Here is an 18214-nt window from a genome sequence, read left to right as displayed (position 1 = left end):
TAAGGCCACAGGCAAATTCCTAAGACTATACCTACTTTTCCAAGGGAAGGGTAACTCTACTCATCACTTTTGGCAACATGGTAATTGACTTTCTTTCTGTTGTGTAACATGTTATACATGAAGCTGCTCCAAAGAGGTGTGGTGCTGTTTTTAAACACTACTTGGTCACAACCTGCAGAATAGCTAGGAAGGCGGATAAGACACTACTTAACTTGAAAGCAGTACTACCCCTAGCTGGCAAACAGTGGCATTGCTACGTGGTTAACATGTATACCTGCTAGTGTTTCCATGGTTTGGGAAGTAGATAAAAGTGACTTGCTTATAAATAAATTTTATTTAAAAACACAACAACCTGAGTAAGTAAGTAAGCTAACTTCATTTGGTCTGTTAAATAAAAGGCCATCAGTTTACAGGACCATGTACAATGAAGCTGTTGTAGGAGAAAGGCTACGTACCCCTGGATATGATATATGGACTTCTATTTTTCACATCTTCTGCAAAAGCACTTATATTTCTTCAGTCCATTCTCTCTCTCTCACTCTCTAAATATTCCATCTGATGGCCTTGGTATGCATTGCACATTATGAAACTGAACATTATTAACCAACTTGATGAAAGAAGAAGAAATGTACCAAAGTAACTTTCCATCTGCTATGAAGACTCTTTTTGGGGGGAAGTAAGGACTCAGGAACATTTACAGGAAGGAAAATAAAGCTAATTTTAGAGCCAATTTTATTTTGTGGAAAGTACTAAGGCGATTCATATGCAACATTTACCAGATGGTAGTAACATGGTCATACCATTCAATAAGATGGGGAAGCAAAGGAACATGGAAAATCTTGGTTTATACTTTACTGTGTGACTGGAGAGTACAGGTGATCCAAGCTCAATATTGAAAAACCTCTTATCCTCAGCACCTCATCTCTAACTGAGATTCTAGCAATCTCCTAGCTGTTTGGATTAATTAGACAATAGTGATGTATATCTGTATAATTAGCCAATGAAGATCTTCTGGTGAAGCCTGCTCTACATGCTACTGCCATCTAAAGCACGGCTGCTAAGTACATGGGACAATTCTTGCCCTCAGAAGAACTGTCAGCATGTATAAGGTTGATAGAATACCTCCTTATCTAGTGGATCTTCAGTGTTAAATAATTTCTGGATTATGTTTTGTTCATTGGTTGCCTTTTTGGTTGAAAAGGGATTTAGTACATTTTTAAATAAAACAATACGTAACATATTGCTGTCTCTTCCTTTGCAGTGGACAGGAAAATAGGCTATAAATCTACTTTTCTTTTCTTTTTTTACAATTTACTGTTTTAAATGTTTCTACTAAAGTTTAAACTCAAATAGTTCTGAAATGGTCAGCTCAGATATTTAGTCCTGCGCATGCTAGGTTGCAGACCTGAGCTTCAGGAATGTCTGGGCCCACTGCTATGCTATGTTTAAATCACATGAAATCCAACCTTTTTTTAATCCTTCACCTCGCTCCACCAATCACAGAAATCAAGCCAACAGTGTGTACCTTCTGCAAGCCACTGTCCAGTTCACATAAGACTTCATTAATGCAGCAGCAGGCATAAATGTTCACAAAGTCTGAGTCACTTCCAAGCTGAGTCCTTACCTTGACTTATTTACGGCTGAAGCTCTAACTGTTCTGCATATTTGTCTGCATTATTTTGAAAGATCTTTCCCCAACTACAATGAAGTACACAAAATAAACCTAGGAAAATCTATGGGATCTGTTTAACATAAAGATATTGCTGACTGGGGATAACTGCAATGTCCTTTTCTGGTTTCCATGTATATTTAATACAGTTTAGAAATGCAAATGCTCTTGGAGGCAGGAGGGAAATAAGGCAAAATGTTAAACTAAGGCTGCAATCCTAAGCACATTTATTTGGAAATGAACACACAGCGGGATTTGCGGTGGATAAGCATGCATACATTTAGGCTGCATGTTCCCCAGGAAGCTTATGGTCAAAATTGTATTTTAAAACTACCACCCATGATTCTGTTTACAGAGCAACTACCATAATAATTCAGTTCTGGCTCCCAACACATCTGGAAGTTCCAAGAAAATATTAATACAATGGACCTAAAACCCAGGGTTAGTTGCATTTTCTCAAAAACATCCCCATGTGGTTGGAAAGGCTATTATTATTATTACTAATAATAAGTTACTGTGTTTATTTATTATTTATTTTATTTTTATTAGTATAATGATGAATACAACATAATTTTATAGGGAGGAGTTCAATATAGTACTATTGAAATCATTCTGTCGGTACAAACATTTCAGCTTGCCAGTCAAAACAATCAGGGAACCAGGCAGAGGGCCTTCTTGGTAGTGGCGCCCGCCCTGTGGAAAGCCCTCCCACCAGATGTCAAAGAGAACAACAACTACCAGACTTTTAGAAGACATCTGAAGGCAGCCCTGTTTAGGGAAGCTTTTAATGTTTGATGTATTATGGTATTTTGATATTTTGTTGGAAGCCACCCAGAGTGGCTGGGGAAGCCCAGCCAGATGGGCGGGGTATAAATAATAAATTATCATCACCATCATCATCCCCTCTCCTCCCCCTACGACCTGCTATGGAGAGTGCAGCGGGAGAGGAGAAGAGATGGGTAAAGTCTCACTGCCCTAGTGGAAGTCTACCAGTGGGACCCCTAACAATTAGTGTTTCTTACGAGCAATAATTATTTGATCTAAACAGTAATAGTTAAATGATTAGTGCTTTTCCTAGACGCTTGAAGGATTTCACGTGCATTATTTCTGAGTTGAGTAGATGTTACAGTAGTGTGATTGCCACTGAATGCAGCTACCCTCGTATTTCTTCTTTCTACTCAGTAATGTCTAATAACAAAAAGGTGCTCTCTAATCGTACAATGCTTTGAGTTTTCTTAGCCGGCTGACATTCACAGGGGCAGGGAACATCAAAGAGCAAAAGAGAGCCTAGTTCTGCCCTAAGTAATTCTTACAACAGCACCATAAAGTAAATCACAAGGGAGACTTCTTAGGCCAAGTAAAACCATGTGCCCATCTAGTCCGTTAACACCTGCTCTGGCTAACTAGCTGCAGATCTCCATCATCTCAGACATAAGTCTTTAACACCACCTGCTACCTGATCCTTTTTTAAGTGGAGATGGCAGGGATTGAACCTAAGCTTCATGCGAAACAAGGGGTTACCGAAGCTTCCCCGGGTAGCATCCCACCCTCTGACTCTGAATTCAAGTCGGGCTGTAAAGGAAGGTTCCAGAGGGCACTTAGAGAGTACTCCTGGTCTACCTTTCCAGCTGTGAGTCACGTGTTTTTAAATTTGGTGCAGAGGAGACTTTAATAACTTTTTCAGGCATTTCTCCCATGCAAGCCTTTTACTATACAGTTGTACCTTGGATCCTGAATGCTTTGGTACTCAGATGTTTTGGCTCCCAAATGCCGCAAACCCGGAAGTGCGTGTTCCAGTTTGCGAATGTTCTTTGGAATCTGAACGTCCAGCGGGGCTTCCGTGGCTTCCGATTGGCTGCAGGAGCTTCCTGCAGCCAATCAGAAGCCGTGCTTTGGTTTCTGAACGTTTTGGTAGTCAAACGCATTTCCGGAACGGATTCCGTTCGACTTCCGAGGTACCACTGTACTTTATTTATTGCTCACACCTACACACTTTTCATCCCTATTCTGGCATTTTTGAGATGGGGTAACCCAAAAATAACAGCCCTCAAAATTCACGTATATCATGGATGGATTTTTGTTTTTAACAGTGGATATCCCTACATAAAAAAACAACAACCACCACTTAAATCACTCTTCAAGGAACAAACACACTTGAACAAAAATGAAAGGGGTTGTTACGTGAGCCCATAACACACTTTAATTAATGCCTTCTACAGAAGGACTTAGGAGAAGTAGAAACCTTGTAAAGACACAACGTTACTCACTGATCTCTAGTCTTAAAAGTAGCACAACAGGAGAAAGGCGTGAGGATTAGGAATGTAAAAGCTGCCTTGTATGAAATCAGGCTAATACAGTGGTACCCCGCAAGACGAACACCTCGCGAGACGAAAAACTCGCAAAACGAAAGGTTTTTTCGTTTTCGAGTTGCCTCGCAAGACGAATTTCCCTATGGGCTTGCTTCGCAAAACGAAGCTTGCCCCGGGGACAGCGGGTCTTCTCTTTTGAAGCAAGGGGCGGCGGGGAGAAGCGATCTTCTCCCCGCAGCCCCAGGTCCGGGGACAGCGGGAAGCGCTTCGCACTGCCCCCGGACCTCTTTTGAAGCAAGGGTTTGCGGGGAGATCGCTTCTCCCGGTGCTCCGAAGTGGGGCGGGGGGGCGGGAACACCTTCCCCCACCGCCCGGCTTCGGAACGGTGCTCCGAAGCGGGGCGGGGGGGGTGGGAACACCTTCCCCCACCGCCCCGCTTCGGAACGGTGCTCCGAAGCGGGGCGGGGGGGTGGGAACACCTTCCCCCACCGCCCCGCTTCGGAACGGTGCTCCGAAGCGGGGCGGGGGGGGCGGGAACACCTTCTGAAGGCTGGCGGGGGGCAAAAGTCTTTGTCCCCCCTGCCTGCCTTCCCAGGGGCTTTTAAATCGCCCCGGACAGCGGAGAAGTCCTCCGCTGTCCCGGGGCGATTTTAAAATGCCGCCCGCCAGCATTTTAAGATTGCCCGGACAGCGGAGAAGTCCTCCGCTGTCCCGGGGTTTTTTAAAATGCTGGGGGTGGGAAGAAAAGCCCTTATCCCCCCCCCCCAGCCTTCAGAAGAGGTCCGGGGACAGACTGTCCCCGGACCTGGTCTGAAGGCGGTTTCCCTAGGAATGCATTAATTGCTTTTCAATGCATTCCTATGGGAAACCGTGCATCGCAAGACGAAAAACTCGCAAGACGAAGAGACTTGCGGAACGAATTAATTTCGTCTTGCGAGGCACCACTGTACTTCATATTGATCAGAACTGTCTGCCCTGGCCTTTCCCAACCTGGTGGCCTTCATATGGTTTGGACTACAATTCCCATCAGTTCTATCTATCATGGCCAGGGCTGGTCCTTCCTTTCTGAATTAAGCAGCTTGTGATGTAGGAATCATCCCTTCTTTGACAAGCACTCACAGCTCACTAGTGAAGCCTCTCTAGTGTGAAAACTTTTCATATTAAGCTATTCTGATGCTTTCTGAATTATTCTGCAATATTTCATGTTTAGGTTGTTAAGTTTTTAGTGCACACCTCGGGGGGTTTTCTGTCAAAGCTATTTAAAATGGCAAGATCTTTTAAACTAGAATAATCAATTTCAATATCCCAATGTGCAAGCTTAAGCACCTCTAACATCTGCTTATGGTATACAGAAACTGTACAGTGGGTCGTTCACAATCTCTCTGGTTTTTATACAATTAATATTAGCACACTTACTAAGGTGTAAGCCCCACTGGACAAAGCAGGACTAATGTCTAACTAAGCACGCACAGGATGCCACTGCAAAGTTGTTTTCTAAGCTTCTCTAAATGTCAATTCATTCTCTGATGAAAATCTGAAGCAAACAGATCAATATGTAATTCTTTCCAAGAACAAGCCACCTCACTGGAACATACAACAGATTAACACTGATGGTTAATCTAGGTGACCAGATGCAAAAGAACACAACCTCTGCACATTTCACTGTTGTGCAGAAGTTTCAGCAGATGCACCAAGCATGCACACAAGCTGAAATTTCCTCTTTTGTAAGCAAGGCAACTTGGAAATTCCTTTGAAGTTGATTCCACTATCACCCCACTACCAAAACCCAAGACGGTAGGAATCTTACAAAAGAACTGTAACAGTATTTCAACAATATTTCACAGGCAAGATATCAAGTCCAGGAGCTAGAAAAAACAATCAAAATCCTCTAAGTTTCTGATAGCAAGCATTGGGCAGGAGAAGTGGTAGACATACCTGAAAACTATTTAAAGTCTAGCAAAACAGATACGCTAATATCTTACATACACTTACCTGGGAGCAAGTCTCACTGAACACTATGGAAGCTTCTTGTATAATATTATTAATATTTTTAAAATAATTTTCTTATCTGTATCTCAGCCACTCTGGGTGGCTTCTAAATTGACATACAGTGGTACCTCTGGTCATGTACTTAATTCGTTCTGGAGGTCCGTACTTAACCTGAAACTGTTCTTAACCTGAAGCACCACTTTAGCTAATGGGGCCTCTTGCTGCTGCCGTACCTCCGGAGCACAATTTCTGTTCTCATTCTGAAGCAAAGTTCTTAACCTGAAGCACTATTTCTGGGTTAGCAGATTCTGTAACCTGAAGTGTATGTAACCTGAAGCGTATGTAACCCGAGGTGCCACTGTACATGGGAGGGCACACTTAGGTTCATTCTTCAGTCTTGAGCACCTCCCTCTTTGTTTCTATTATAGTGTCCAAAACACTATGCATTTTGCTATTCATTTTTGTATATACATTTATATTCATTTTGCTCATGTTCCTACTGCTTTAAATCCAAGCTTAGAAGCTCAAAAGAACAAATGAAACATTAATCAAGTCCACTTTGTAAACTCTAATATAGTCTAAAAATAATTTTTAGAGCCAATTTTGCTAATACTGAGAAAGAGGTAGATAGTTCAGATAAAATGCCTTAAAAGCATACTTCGGATTTGACCTATCTAGCAGGAAAGGAAGGAAATTAGCCTTAAAATTGTTTTTCTCCTTGCAAAAATTTTTGGCAGTGAAATGTCCTCTGTGGTAAAGCCAAGACTGTTCCAATTATGTATTGTTTAGAACCACACAGCCTCTGTAAAAAATATTAACTTTTTAAACCTCGGTACACGAATACAACGTGTTGCAAGACCAAAATTAACTGAATGCAGAATATGGGCTATACAAGATGTCCTTTTAGACTTGGTTTCTCTGATCAGGGCCCTATAATAATATCAAATTACCATCCACATGGATTATATGCCATCAATGTTTTGAACAGCAACACATGCAGAAGACACCAGTGCATACCCAAGGTCGGCTAGTGCATGTAAGCATATTCAGTGAAGATTACAACAACACTATTATAAATACATTCAGAGGCAAATCTTCGTACGTGAAGCTGCAGTGGCCTTTTATTTTGGTATCCTTGCTCCACAGTGAGTGTTTTAATAATGGAATAATGGCTGTGGCGTATGCCTGAATGCCCTACCACGTGGTTATTTAAAAAATAATAATAACAACAGGATTTAAAGCATGAATAAATGTGCAGGCTCTGTTTCTTGTGCTAATCATAGTATAATCGCATGGGCGAGACGTGTGTCTAAATCTCAGTGTTGTGGGTCATGTGTTGTAACAACGTTGTTGACCTTCTGGGAGGCAGGTTGGGTGGGCGGGGCGGCATGTCATCCGAAACCTAAAGTTCTACATTCCCTCTTTGATCTCCAGCCCTTCCCAATAGCTCATCAGGTTTTGTCAGAACACATGCTGTCAGCGTGCATTCCCTTCTCATTGATCTTCTGTTCTTACAAATAGCCCCTGGTTATTTGCATTTATGTTCTACACCCAGTGATCCCCCTCCTAACCAAGGGGAGTTTCTTGTGGATAGATGCCGTCTGTCAGCAGAATAAATAAAATCAAACACATCTGCAGAAAATATTTTCATCTGTTTCAGTGTCTCATTTACCAATCCCTGCTTTTTAAAAAAGCATAATCTGCTGAGTGGAACTTATCTCTGAGTACAGTGGTACCTCGGGTTAAGTACTTAATTCGTTCCGGAGGTCTGTTCTTAACCTGAAACGGTTCTTAACCTGAAGCACCACTTTAGCTAATGGGGCCTCCCGCTGCGCCACCGCTGCACGATTTCTGTTCTCATCCTGAAGCAAAGTTCTTAACCTGAAGCACTATTTCTGAGTTAGTGGAGTCAGTAACCTGAAACGTATGTAACCTGAAGCGTATGTGACCTGAGGTACCACTGTACATCTCAACATTTGCAGCGGAAAATTACGGTAACGTAAAACAATTTCTGAGACCACCTGAAGCCTGCCTACATGATCTTCTCATTTCTACATTTTAGTTTATTGATAAATTGTTACTTTTATATCCCACCTTTCTGCCCAGGAGTTGAAGGTAGCGTACATGGCTCTCCCCCTGGCCCATTTTATTCTTGCAACAACCCTGTGAGGCAGACTAGGGTGAGAGGCAGTGCAGGCCCAAGGTCACCATGTGAACTACACGGCTGAGTGGGGGGCTTGAACGGCACAAAACATCCTGAATAAAGCAGTGCCCCTAATACAGTGGTGCCCCGCAAGACGAATGCCTCACAAGACGGAAAACTCGCTAGACAAAAGAGTTTTCCGTTTTGGAGGTGCTTCGCAAAACGAATTTCCTATGGGCTTGCTTCGCAGGACGACAATGTCTTGCGAGTTCCTGCGGGGTTTTTTCCTCCCCCCCTTTTTCTAAGCCGCTAAGCAGCTTATCAGCTGATCCGATAAGCCGCTTAAAGCCGCTAATAGCGCTAATTCGCTAATCCGTCAATGGGCTTGCTTCGCAAGATGAAAAAACCGCTAGACGAAGAGAATCACAGAACGGATTCTTTTCGTCTTGCGAGGCACCACTGTAACTTGATTTTTATTTTATAACCAGGAAACTCGCCTTCTTCAAATTGAATGTTGTTGATTAAAATCCTCATGCTCAAAACTTCCACACTGGTCCTAGAACTTGCAAAGATTACAAGGAAAAAAAGCTTCAGCAGAGCGCTAACTGTATTTGGAGATACGAAAAGCCCCTCGTTTCGACAGGCGACAGTATGTAAACCTTTTGAGGGGCGTAGGTGCCTGTAGCTGCATTAATGGTAATGTTATCTTGGTTGCCCTTCTTAAAGGGTCTAGTTAAGCCCTTGATTTCACCTTGCAAAATAAAGCCGACGTAGTGTTTCTGCTACAGAGGTTATAACTTTGTTTCAAAGGCCAAAACTGCATACAAGTTCAGTAGCATGAATTTGACACAATTTATAGTAGAAAGGGGAAATAATAATATCAGTAGGGTGTGAAAATCTCACAGGCCTAGGTTCTCTGGCATGAAACTGCAACAGAGGAGTTACAGCTTTGATCTTACCTCCTCAGTTATTTCTCTTCCAGATATAGAAGTCCTGACATTTCTCTGGTATTTGTGTGTGATTAAAATATACCCTAAATATATCTTAATTCCTATAAATAGCAAAGTGAAACTTTCAAGGCTAAGTAAAAATAAATCTGGCATTCAGAACACCATATAAACAAATAAATAAAAGTTGAAATAAACTTGCAACTATTATCATATTACACTGAGCATTTCCTTGGAGAAAGTAGAAATTTTTGAATTGTGTGGTTTTAAATCTGATGTTCTGATCTATAAAAGCTCATGCTAGCACTCCAGAACCTGCAAAAACAAATTACTACAATTATAATGGCTACTCCCCCTGCCATATTCAGTTCTAACCACAGCAATATTATTTTTAATTAAATTCCTACAGACACGTGCTCTTGTCTTCACACACAAGTAGTTAAAAGTCAAGTTTGGAAATCTTTTTTTCTTTGTGCCTGGACAGGCAGTGGCCTATTGGCAACTACTTCTGAAATGCAATCAACGAGCTCTCAAAGCTATTTAATTCTTCTTTCTGAAAATGTATGTATCACCGGTTTTAGCTTTGGACCAATCCCCGAAAACAGAGGAAAAGCAGGATGCCATGGAGGTACTGAGGGCTTCTTGAAGAAGGCAAAGGATATCTACAAGATGACACCATTCAAAGCAGGGGCCCATAAAACATTTTGGCAATCTGAACATTAAACAAGGCTCCAGACAAATGTATCTGCTGAAAATAATGGTACTGTCTGTAAGCTTACCATAATGCCAGGTGGGATGATAGGAGAAGCGATAGCAAACACTTGAGAAGGGAAAGAGCGCAGAGCAAGATCGTCATTGTGATTTTCAGGTTTACCTTATAATAATAAGGAATGGTTTTATCGTGTTTTCTAATCTCAGTGGGTTGAGGGAGGGGGAGCTCAGCAAGAGTGAAATCTAGATGTCCTGGGTGCAATGAAGAACAGAAACTGGGTAAGCCTCTGGGCTAGAAGCACTATATTTCTGCCTGTCTAGCATTATGATGCAGTTTTTCCTCTTTTTTCTCAGCAGAAGTCCCTCATAGTCCCTCAGTTGCCAGAAACAAATTATCACATTTGCAAGATATGCTATAATTACAATGCTTGTTGGCTAAGAAACAATTGTTGCTTGGAATTCATATCACTGAAACGGCATTTTAATTTCTCACAAATGTTAAATCTTTATCCTGTATGGATCAAAAAAGAAGAATTATGTGGATATACAATGAGATACCCCCAGTGAGTGGGGGAGAAAGGGATTTGTTGTAATCTCTATGTCTTTTGTATGCTTGTTATACCAATAAAAACCAAAAATTAAGATAAAATCAAATGCTCAGCCTAACATTTGTGCACTACAATTCTTGATCATGGCTGAACACAAACATTAAACAATTAAGCACTGGACAAATATTAGCAGGTACTGGATCACAGAAAGCATTGAATACCAATGTGAGACTTTTTTTTTTAAAAAAACCTTCTCTTGGTGAGTGATTTCTCAAACTCAAAAGACAAAGCTGAAAGATGAGACTTGGCTGTACTCAACTAACCATGCGTTCATACATGTACACACATGCTTAATTAGAAACAAAAGCTTATTAAAAACATAGTTGCACAGCTGAAAGCAGTAAATGCAACCTATGTACTGCCTATACTGCCTCCAGGATAGATTTAGACTTTTTTCTTTTATTAAAAAAATTCAGATTAACTCTTGATGTAGCATAATGGGGATATTCCCCCACTACTGCCTTATTTGCCAAGTTTATGAGCTCACTATGTCTGTAACTGGATTACCTCTGCATCCTGCTCACGGAGGTGGTATGTTTTCTGTAAGCACTCCAGCATTTTTGAACATAATGTCTTCTTTTCCAAGAGGCACTCCAGAAGTAAGACCAGCTGGTCTGGGGAAAGCTAGAAGAAAATAAATAGCTTGTGAGGGGTTTTTTTAATAAAAAAATTGCTTAGTGTATAATTTGACTAAAAGAGACTAGACAGTGAATAGTCTGAGATAACCTGTGTAATTATATCATGTGCATGAAATTCAGGAACAGTTTATTGTAGTTCATTTCTGAAAAGCCTTACATTCTCTGTATTCCAAAAGACTTTCCAAAAGGCTAATCAAAACTTATCTACAGTGGTTTCTCAATCAATATTTAGATTAGATGAAAACCATATTTAGCTTAATGAAATGTTTTTAAAGTTTCTTGGGCTCCGAGCTTTATGGAATACATATGCTTGTGACTCTGTTTTGATAAAGGCAGAAAAACAAGAGTGCAAGTTAAACTGCATCAGCTCCCGAAAGCTCAGAAACACAGAAGACTGCTGAACTAGACAGAGGTCTGTCAGTTTTATGATATGAAGCATTTGTTTGTATGACTGAGAAACAAAAACAAGCTTGGTGGCAGACAAGTACATATTGTGATGGTACATTTCCAGTGCAAAGTTGCCCAAGTTCCCTTTCAGTTGTACAATTGATGAAATATGTGAATACTTGCATCTTTTATGGTGCAACTATATGCCTATTTACTAAGAAACAAGTCCCACTGTGTTCAATGAGCCTTACTCACAGGTAAGTGTGCCAAAGACTGCAGCCATCTTGTGTTTACAGACAAAAAGAGCTAAGAATTTAGGTTCAGGTAATCTGAAGGAAAACGTCTGATGGAGCTTAAGTGTTCCATTTACTCTGTTTTCATCGGATGGAAAAATAAATAATTCATTGAAAACTAAAGTACTAATATATGTCAGCTACCAGGAGATATCATTTGATTTGGAAATTCTGGGTCCTGAATGTCCTATAAAGGTTTTCTTATTTAGTTTCTACAAGTGTACGGCATGAAGAAGAAAATAAAAAATGCCATGTGTAGAAATAAGCTTGTGCATGCAAAACAGAAGCATGGTATTACTCAGTAATCCCACTTTATCACATCTGAACACCAACTGTTGAAATGCTTCCAGATCTTTTTGTGTGGCGACTTTGCCTACTGTACCCATACTTGCTATATTTTGGTACGGGGATCAAATTCTAACAAATAAAGAACACGGACTCCATATGGATAGATTGATTACATTAACCCACAAATTCCCACTTAAAATCAATACTGTACAGAAAATGCACTTTAAAATCCTAACTGTCAAACCAGATGATAAAACAACAAATTTAAGCATAAGGCCCACTTTCCAGATTCTTAGAATAACCCTGTATCGCTTGCAGCCCTAACCATATTATGATTTTCTTCACTGGTGTCACTTGTGAGATCACCCTTAAAACAGAAAAGGAACAAGGTAATAGCTGATTATCCTAGACATTTTTTGGTTACTCAAATGTCCCAAACCCTGAAGATTAAGCTCATTTGCAATAGAAATTACTATGGAATTGACTCCCTATCTTGGGAGAAATCATTGTTTTCTCTTTCCATCTGCTTTGGGCCCTCCTCACCAGTCTGGTTGTTGTAGTTTAAATATGTATACTGCCCTTCATCTGAATATCACAGAGCAGTTCACAACATAAAGATACAAAATGAGAACACAATTTACATAATAAAACCAAAACAAAAAACCCTAATAACCCTGCTCCCACAAACACATTTAGAGACCATAGAATCTTCAGCCAGCCAGCCAAAGGCCTGGTTATAGAGAAATGTTTTCTCCTAGTGCCTAAAGATATGTAATGAAGGTGCCAGGAAAGTCTCCCTGGGGACAGCAGTCAACAAACGGGGAGCCACTGCAGAGAAGGCCCCTTCCCGGGTTGCCACCCTCTGGACCTCTTGTGGTCCTTGAGGTGTTTTGATCCTGAGTCATTTTCATTTAATTAAGAGTCTCTTGTGTATGAATCAGCCATGAAGGGACAGATGATTTTGTGCTCATTGACTAGCCTCTACATGTCCTCAGGTACAGTGGTACCTCGCAAGACGAATGCCTCGCAAGACGAAAAACGCGCAAGACGAAAGAGTTTTCCGTTTTTTTAGTCGTTCCGCAAGACGAATTTCCCAATGGGCTTGCTTCGCAAGACGAAACATCTTGTGAGTTCTTGCGAGTTTGTTTCCTTTTTCTTAAAGCCGCTAAGCCGTTAATAGCCGCTAAGCGCCGTGCTTCGCAAGACGAAAAAACCGCAAGACGAAGAGACTCGCGGAATGGATTAATTTTGTCTTGCGAGGCACCACTGTAAATGTAAATTTCTCATCACTTTGTAACCTGCAATCATTCTTTGTTAGTCTCCTTAAATTGAAGAGATGACATGCCATAAATGAGTACAGGTTTATAGAATGATTTGTTTTTTGAGTCTCTGAATGGGGTCTCAAAGGGGAAATTTACACAACCACTTCAGTACATGGCAGCTGACTGAGAAACCTAGTGCGAGCTGACTTCCAGCTTCTCCAGCCTCAGCTGAGCTTATCACATGCATGTGCCCCCAAGCATTTTACTAGCTGTAATAGTGCCAAAACAAAACAAAACAAAACCACTGTGGTGGTGCATGAACCTGACTGGCTTGGCATGGTCATCCAAAACTGACCCCTGCTTCTCAGTGTTTGTGCATTAAAATACTGTACTTAAAATATATTTCTTAAATATATGTGAGCACAGATACATACATGTGCATGTTTAAAGCTGCAACCCTAAGCACACATACTACAAAGCAAATTACAGTAAACTCAATGGAACTTGCTTCTGCTTGGGATCGTGAAGCAAACTACTTGTTTCTTGGAAATCAGAAATGCACCAGTAAGAAAACATAAAATAAATAGTTGTTAAAGGCAGCAATATTTTAAACATAGGCTTTTATGCCCCCCCTTTAAGTTTACTTCAACTTTAGTAAAGGTAAAGGGACCCCGACCATTAGGTCCAGTCGTGACAGACTCTGGGGTTGTAGTGCTCATCTCACTTTATTGGCCCAGGGAGCCGGCGTACAGCTTCCGGGTCATGTGGCCAGCATGACTAAGCCGCTTCCGGCGAACCAAAGCAGTGCATGGAAACGCCGTTTACCTTCCCGCTGGAGTGGTACCTATTTATCCTTTTTTTTCTTTTTTTTAAATGATATTTATTAAAAGTTTAACAATTACAGAAAAAAGAAAAAAGAAAACACAAAATTTAACAAGACATACATTACAATACATAAAAAGGAAACCATAAAAAACAATACAACAATATAACAAAAAAGAACAACAACACTAAAAATCCAATATTCCATATCTTTATCTTTCATTTACTTGTTTCATCGACCTCCTGACACGTCCCTTTTTGTATTCTAGTTCAATTAATTGTTTCAGCAAATTCTTTCCATCTTTCTCAATTTTTGTTCTATAATTTATCTTAACAGTCTAACCTATTTATTAACTCAGCAAATCCTTTCCATCTTTAACTGTATTCTGTCATTAAATTACCTTAATTTATTTTAACCTTATCTTACCATAAAAAGCCTTAAAACTTAAAACTTATTTATACATAACTCCTTATATCATTTCTACTAAAGCCAAGTAGTTTCATTCCAACGTTTTTCCTAACACTCATTAATTTTACACTAATTCTCAAAATGAATTTTTAAAAACTTTCTTCCAATCTTCATCCAACGTCTCTTCTTCCTGGTCTCGGGTTATGTCAGTCCTTTCTATCCATTCCATCTAGTCCATCAACCTGGTGATCTTCTGTCCGAGGCTCTTAAGTCTTTCCCATGTCCCTTCTGCAGATCTTCTTCTTGTTTATACCTGCACTTTACTTTGTCTTTTGCTGATCTTATTCTTAATTTCCTTCCTTTCTCATTGAGGAGTAGGTCTCGGAGAGACTCCAACCTAACCATGTCTCCATCCCCCTCGGCAGGTCAGCCCATTCTCCACAGTCAGCACTGTAATCCAAAAAGTATTTATAGGCATGTTTCAAAGTCCCTCCAAAGTTAAGAACCCCCACAACTTCAGACTCCCCCTGGCCCAAAACCATATCCCAAAAGCCGAAACATCCCTGCATAGGGGGGTCCATCCAACTTCCCATCTCCAAACCAAACAGTACTCCATCTCTCCAAATCTGACTTTCTCCAGATTCAGTCATCAAAGACAGAGAGCCAGTGTGGTGTAGTGGTTAAGAGTGGTAGTCTCGTAATCTGGGGAACCGGGTTCGCGTCTCCGCTCCTCCACATGCAGCTGCTGGGTGACCTTGGGCCAGTCACACTTCTTTGAAGTCTCTCAGCCCCACTCACCTCACAGAGTGTTTGTTGTGGGGGAGGAAGGGAAAGGAGAATGTTAGCCGCTTTGAGACTCCTTAAAGGGAGTGAAAGGCGGGATATCAAATCCAAACTCTTCTTCTTCTTCTTCTATGTTCCGACAAGGCCTCGGGTCTCTCCATTTGTGTTACTTGAGGTTCAACAACAACCTCCTCCATTATCTTCTGCACTTGCCCTGTCAAAGCAGATTCCTGGGTTGGTTCCTGAGTAGTTTCTATATGAGTATTCACTGTTTGTCTAAAATTACTGACTGCAACAGTCATCAAATCCATCTTCTCATGCAGCTGCTCCAACAAAGCACTTGTCTTGCAAAAAGCAAGCACCAAAACTTCTTCTAAGCACATTCTTATCCAAGGTCAAAGTCTGGTCTCACGATCCTTAATCTCCACAGCTGTGGAATTCCCCAGATCGACTCCAGCAACAGTTTAACAAGCTCCCTCTAGAGGAGACAATTTCTATTTGTATCCATCTTTTGAAAGCAGGTCCAGCAAGAAAAGAAAATAAAATTACTTTCGTTTTTCAAATATTTTGTTTCTTTTAAATGCAAAAGGCAACATTGGAATCAACATGTTTCTCTTTTTTAACTATCTCTCAAAAGACGTTTCATTCACAGTCGATGAACTTCCCCAAAACGTCTGTCTCTGACACCCCGTTCCCAGGTTCGAGACGGTGGAAATTTATCTTTCTTTACTCTCTCTCCTGCAGGTTTAAGCAATCTAAGATTCCCCCCCCCCCTTCTCCTGCTTCCAAGAGGGATTTTGGTAATTTTAACTGAAGGAAATTTAGTCCTTTATATACGACTTTCCATACTTTAGCTTGCAAAATTTTTGCTTCAGTCTATTTACAAAAGCGGAAGGTGGCCTTCCTGTTTAGAACCTTCCCGCTTCGGTGCCAAATTAAAATGTTTCGTAGTCCAATTTTCCGTTCTACTCACGGGTAGTTGTTTAGAGTCCAATTGTCCACAGGAAAAAGTCAGCGCCCTCCGGCAATGGCTTTGCGGCTTCACTCCGTAAAAGTAGCAGTCAATTCAAAACACCGCGCCACTCACCCCACTTCGCTTCGGATCCCCTAAAAAGGGTTTCCCCGCGAGTAGGGGAGGCGCTCTTGGTGTCAGCCAAATCCCACGTTCCCAGGCTTCCTCCGCCTGGGATTTTTGAAGGGTCTCCACCTTCGCCGCGGCGGCAAGACCCGATTTTCACAGAGCGGGTTCCTCTCGGTCAGAGGAACTCCACCATTGCCGATGGCGCTAACCCGGAAGTCGGTACCTATTTATCTACTTGCACTTTGACGTGCTTTTGAACTGCTAGGTTGGCAGGAGCAGGGACCGAGTAATGGGCGCTCGCCCCGTCGCGGGGATTCGAACCTCCGACCTTCTGATCAGCAAGTCCTAGGCTCTGTGGTTTAAACCTCAGTGCCACCTAGAAGGGGTTGCCCAACCAACATTGTGTCCTGCAGATGTTGTGGACTTTGACTCCCAATGCAGACCATTGGATATGCAAGACTGAGCCAATAAGAGCTGCTGTCCACTATATCCACTATATCTCCATGTTGGCTCTCCCAATAGGTGTTAAAGATTAACTGCTTTGAAGATATAGGGAACCTAAACTAAAACTAAAAAGCTGGGGAGACTTCTTGGAAATTAATGTCTTGGCAAGGGAATTACTTCTGAATGCAAATTGAATTTCAAATGCTGCATAACACCATCTAATAAATGTCACTTCTAAAAGGAAACGGCACCAAAGATTTAGAAATTGAAGGGTAGTTGTGGTTTCTTTTGAAATGTATCTTTGGCAGAGACCTAACATGCTACACATACAAGGAGCTATTGTTTAAAAGAAAGTTCATTAAAGATCTAACTTTGGCCAAGAAAAGCAGAGAAATGTAGAAGCAAGGTAACCACATGTCCTTGCTTTACCTCACCGAGCCTCATATATAGCTCTGTATTTCGTGGCGGAGGCCTTTGGCTTTGAACAACTGTGAAAATCTAGAAACACAGCAGATCAAAGAGTTGGCTATTTTTCATGCATTCCCCCAAGAAGTGACACCCCCCCCCCCGTTCTTAATTTCATGTTAAGAGTTAATGCTGACAGATCTGTAACTGAAATAAAATTAATGGGTGTATAAGTACTAATAACATTAATAAAGCAAGACAGAGTACTAATGCAAATGCTTGACTATAGGCCTCTGGGCCTTATACTGATTCCAGGACTGAACTTGTATAGACACAACAAAGCCTACAATGTTATACCCATGGACCCAGGAGTAAGCTTCACTGAACCAGTGGAACTTGTCTGAGTTGACACGTATAGGATTGCACCAAAAATCACACTGAAAAATGTGTTTCTCTCCTCTGGTTCCTTTGCGTACGAGGGACCCTTTTCCAATAGATTTTAATCAGTTCAATAAACTTCCAGTACTTGAGGCCAACCTTGATCCATTTTCACATAAGGTACATTTGTGACATTCTCAAGATACCCTCTCACACCAGTATGTGAATACAGTGGTACCTCGGGTTACATACGCTTCAGGTTACATACGCTTCAGGTTACAGACTCTGCTAACCCAGAAATAGTACCTCGGGTTAAGAACTTTGCTTCAGGATGAGAACAGAAATTGTGTGGTGGTGGCAGCTGGAGGCCCCATTAGCTAAAGTGGTGCTTCAGGTTAAGAACAGTTTCAGGTTAAGAACGGACCTCTGGAACGAATTAAGTACTTAACCCGAGGTACCACTGTAGTTAGTGCAGAATACAATGCAGAAAACAAAAGAAATGCACATTGTAATCACTATAGTGTTATATTCACATTATAGATTGATTTAAGCAAAAACAACCAAATAATCACATTAAGAAAAACTGTCTTAAAACTATCAGTTTACCTGATGTGAGAAGATTTTCATTTATCAACTTTCTCCACTGAC

At 41.1% G+C, this 18214-nt stretch overlaps 1 protein-coding gene across 5 annotated transcripts in view; it reads right to left on the bottom strand.

Moving 5' to 3' along the window:
* Positions 1-18214, bottom strand: part of AOPEP (aminopeptidase O (putative)) — a 197547-nt gene that overhangs the window by 17872 nt on the left and 161461 nt on the right. For all 5 annotated transcript variants that reach the window (XM_081213656.1, XM_081213654.1, XM_081213657.1 and 2 more), the window contains one exon: positions 10884-11000. In XM_081213656.1, the coding sequence (XP_081069782.1) occupies positions 10884-11000 (117 nt within the window). The remainder of the gene's footprint in view (positions 1-10883; positions 11001-18214) is intronic.

Source organism: Podarcis bocagei, assembly GCF_964188305.1.
Source record: "Podarcis bocagei genome assembly, chromosome: 11".
In the NCBI taxonomy this organism is placed as follows: domain Eukaryota; kingdom Metazoa; phylum Chordata; class Lepidosauria; order Squamata; family Lacertidae; genus Podarcis; species Podarcis bocagei.
Note: the sequence above shows the minus strand (reverse complement) of the source record. Positions and strands in the feature narration are given on the sequence as shown.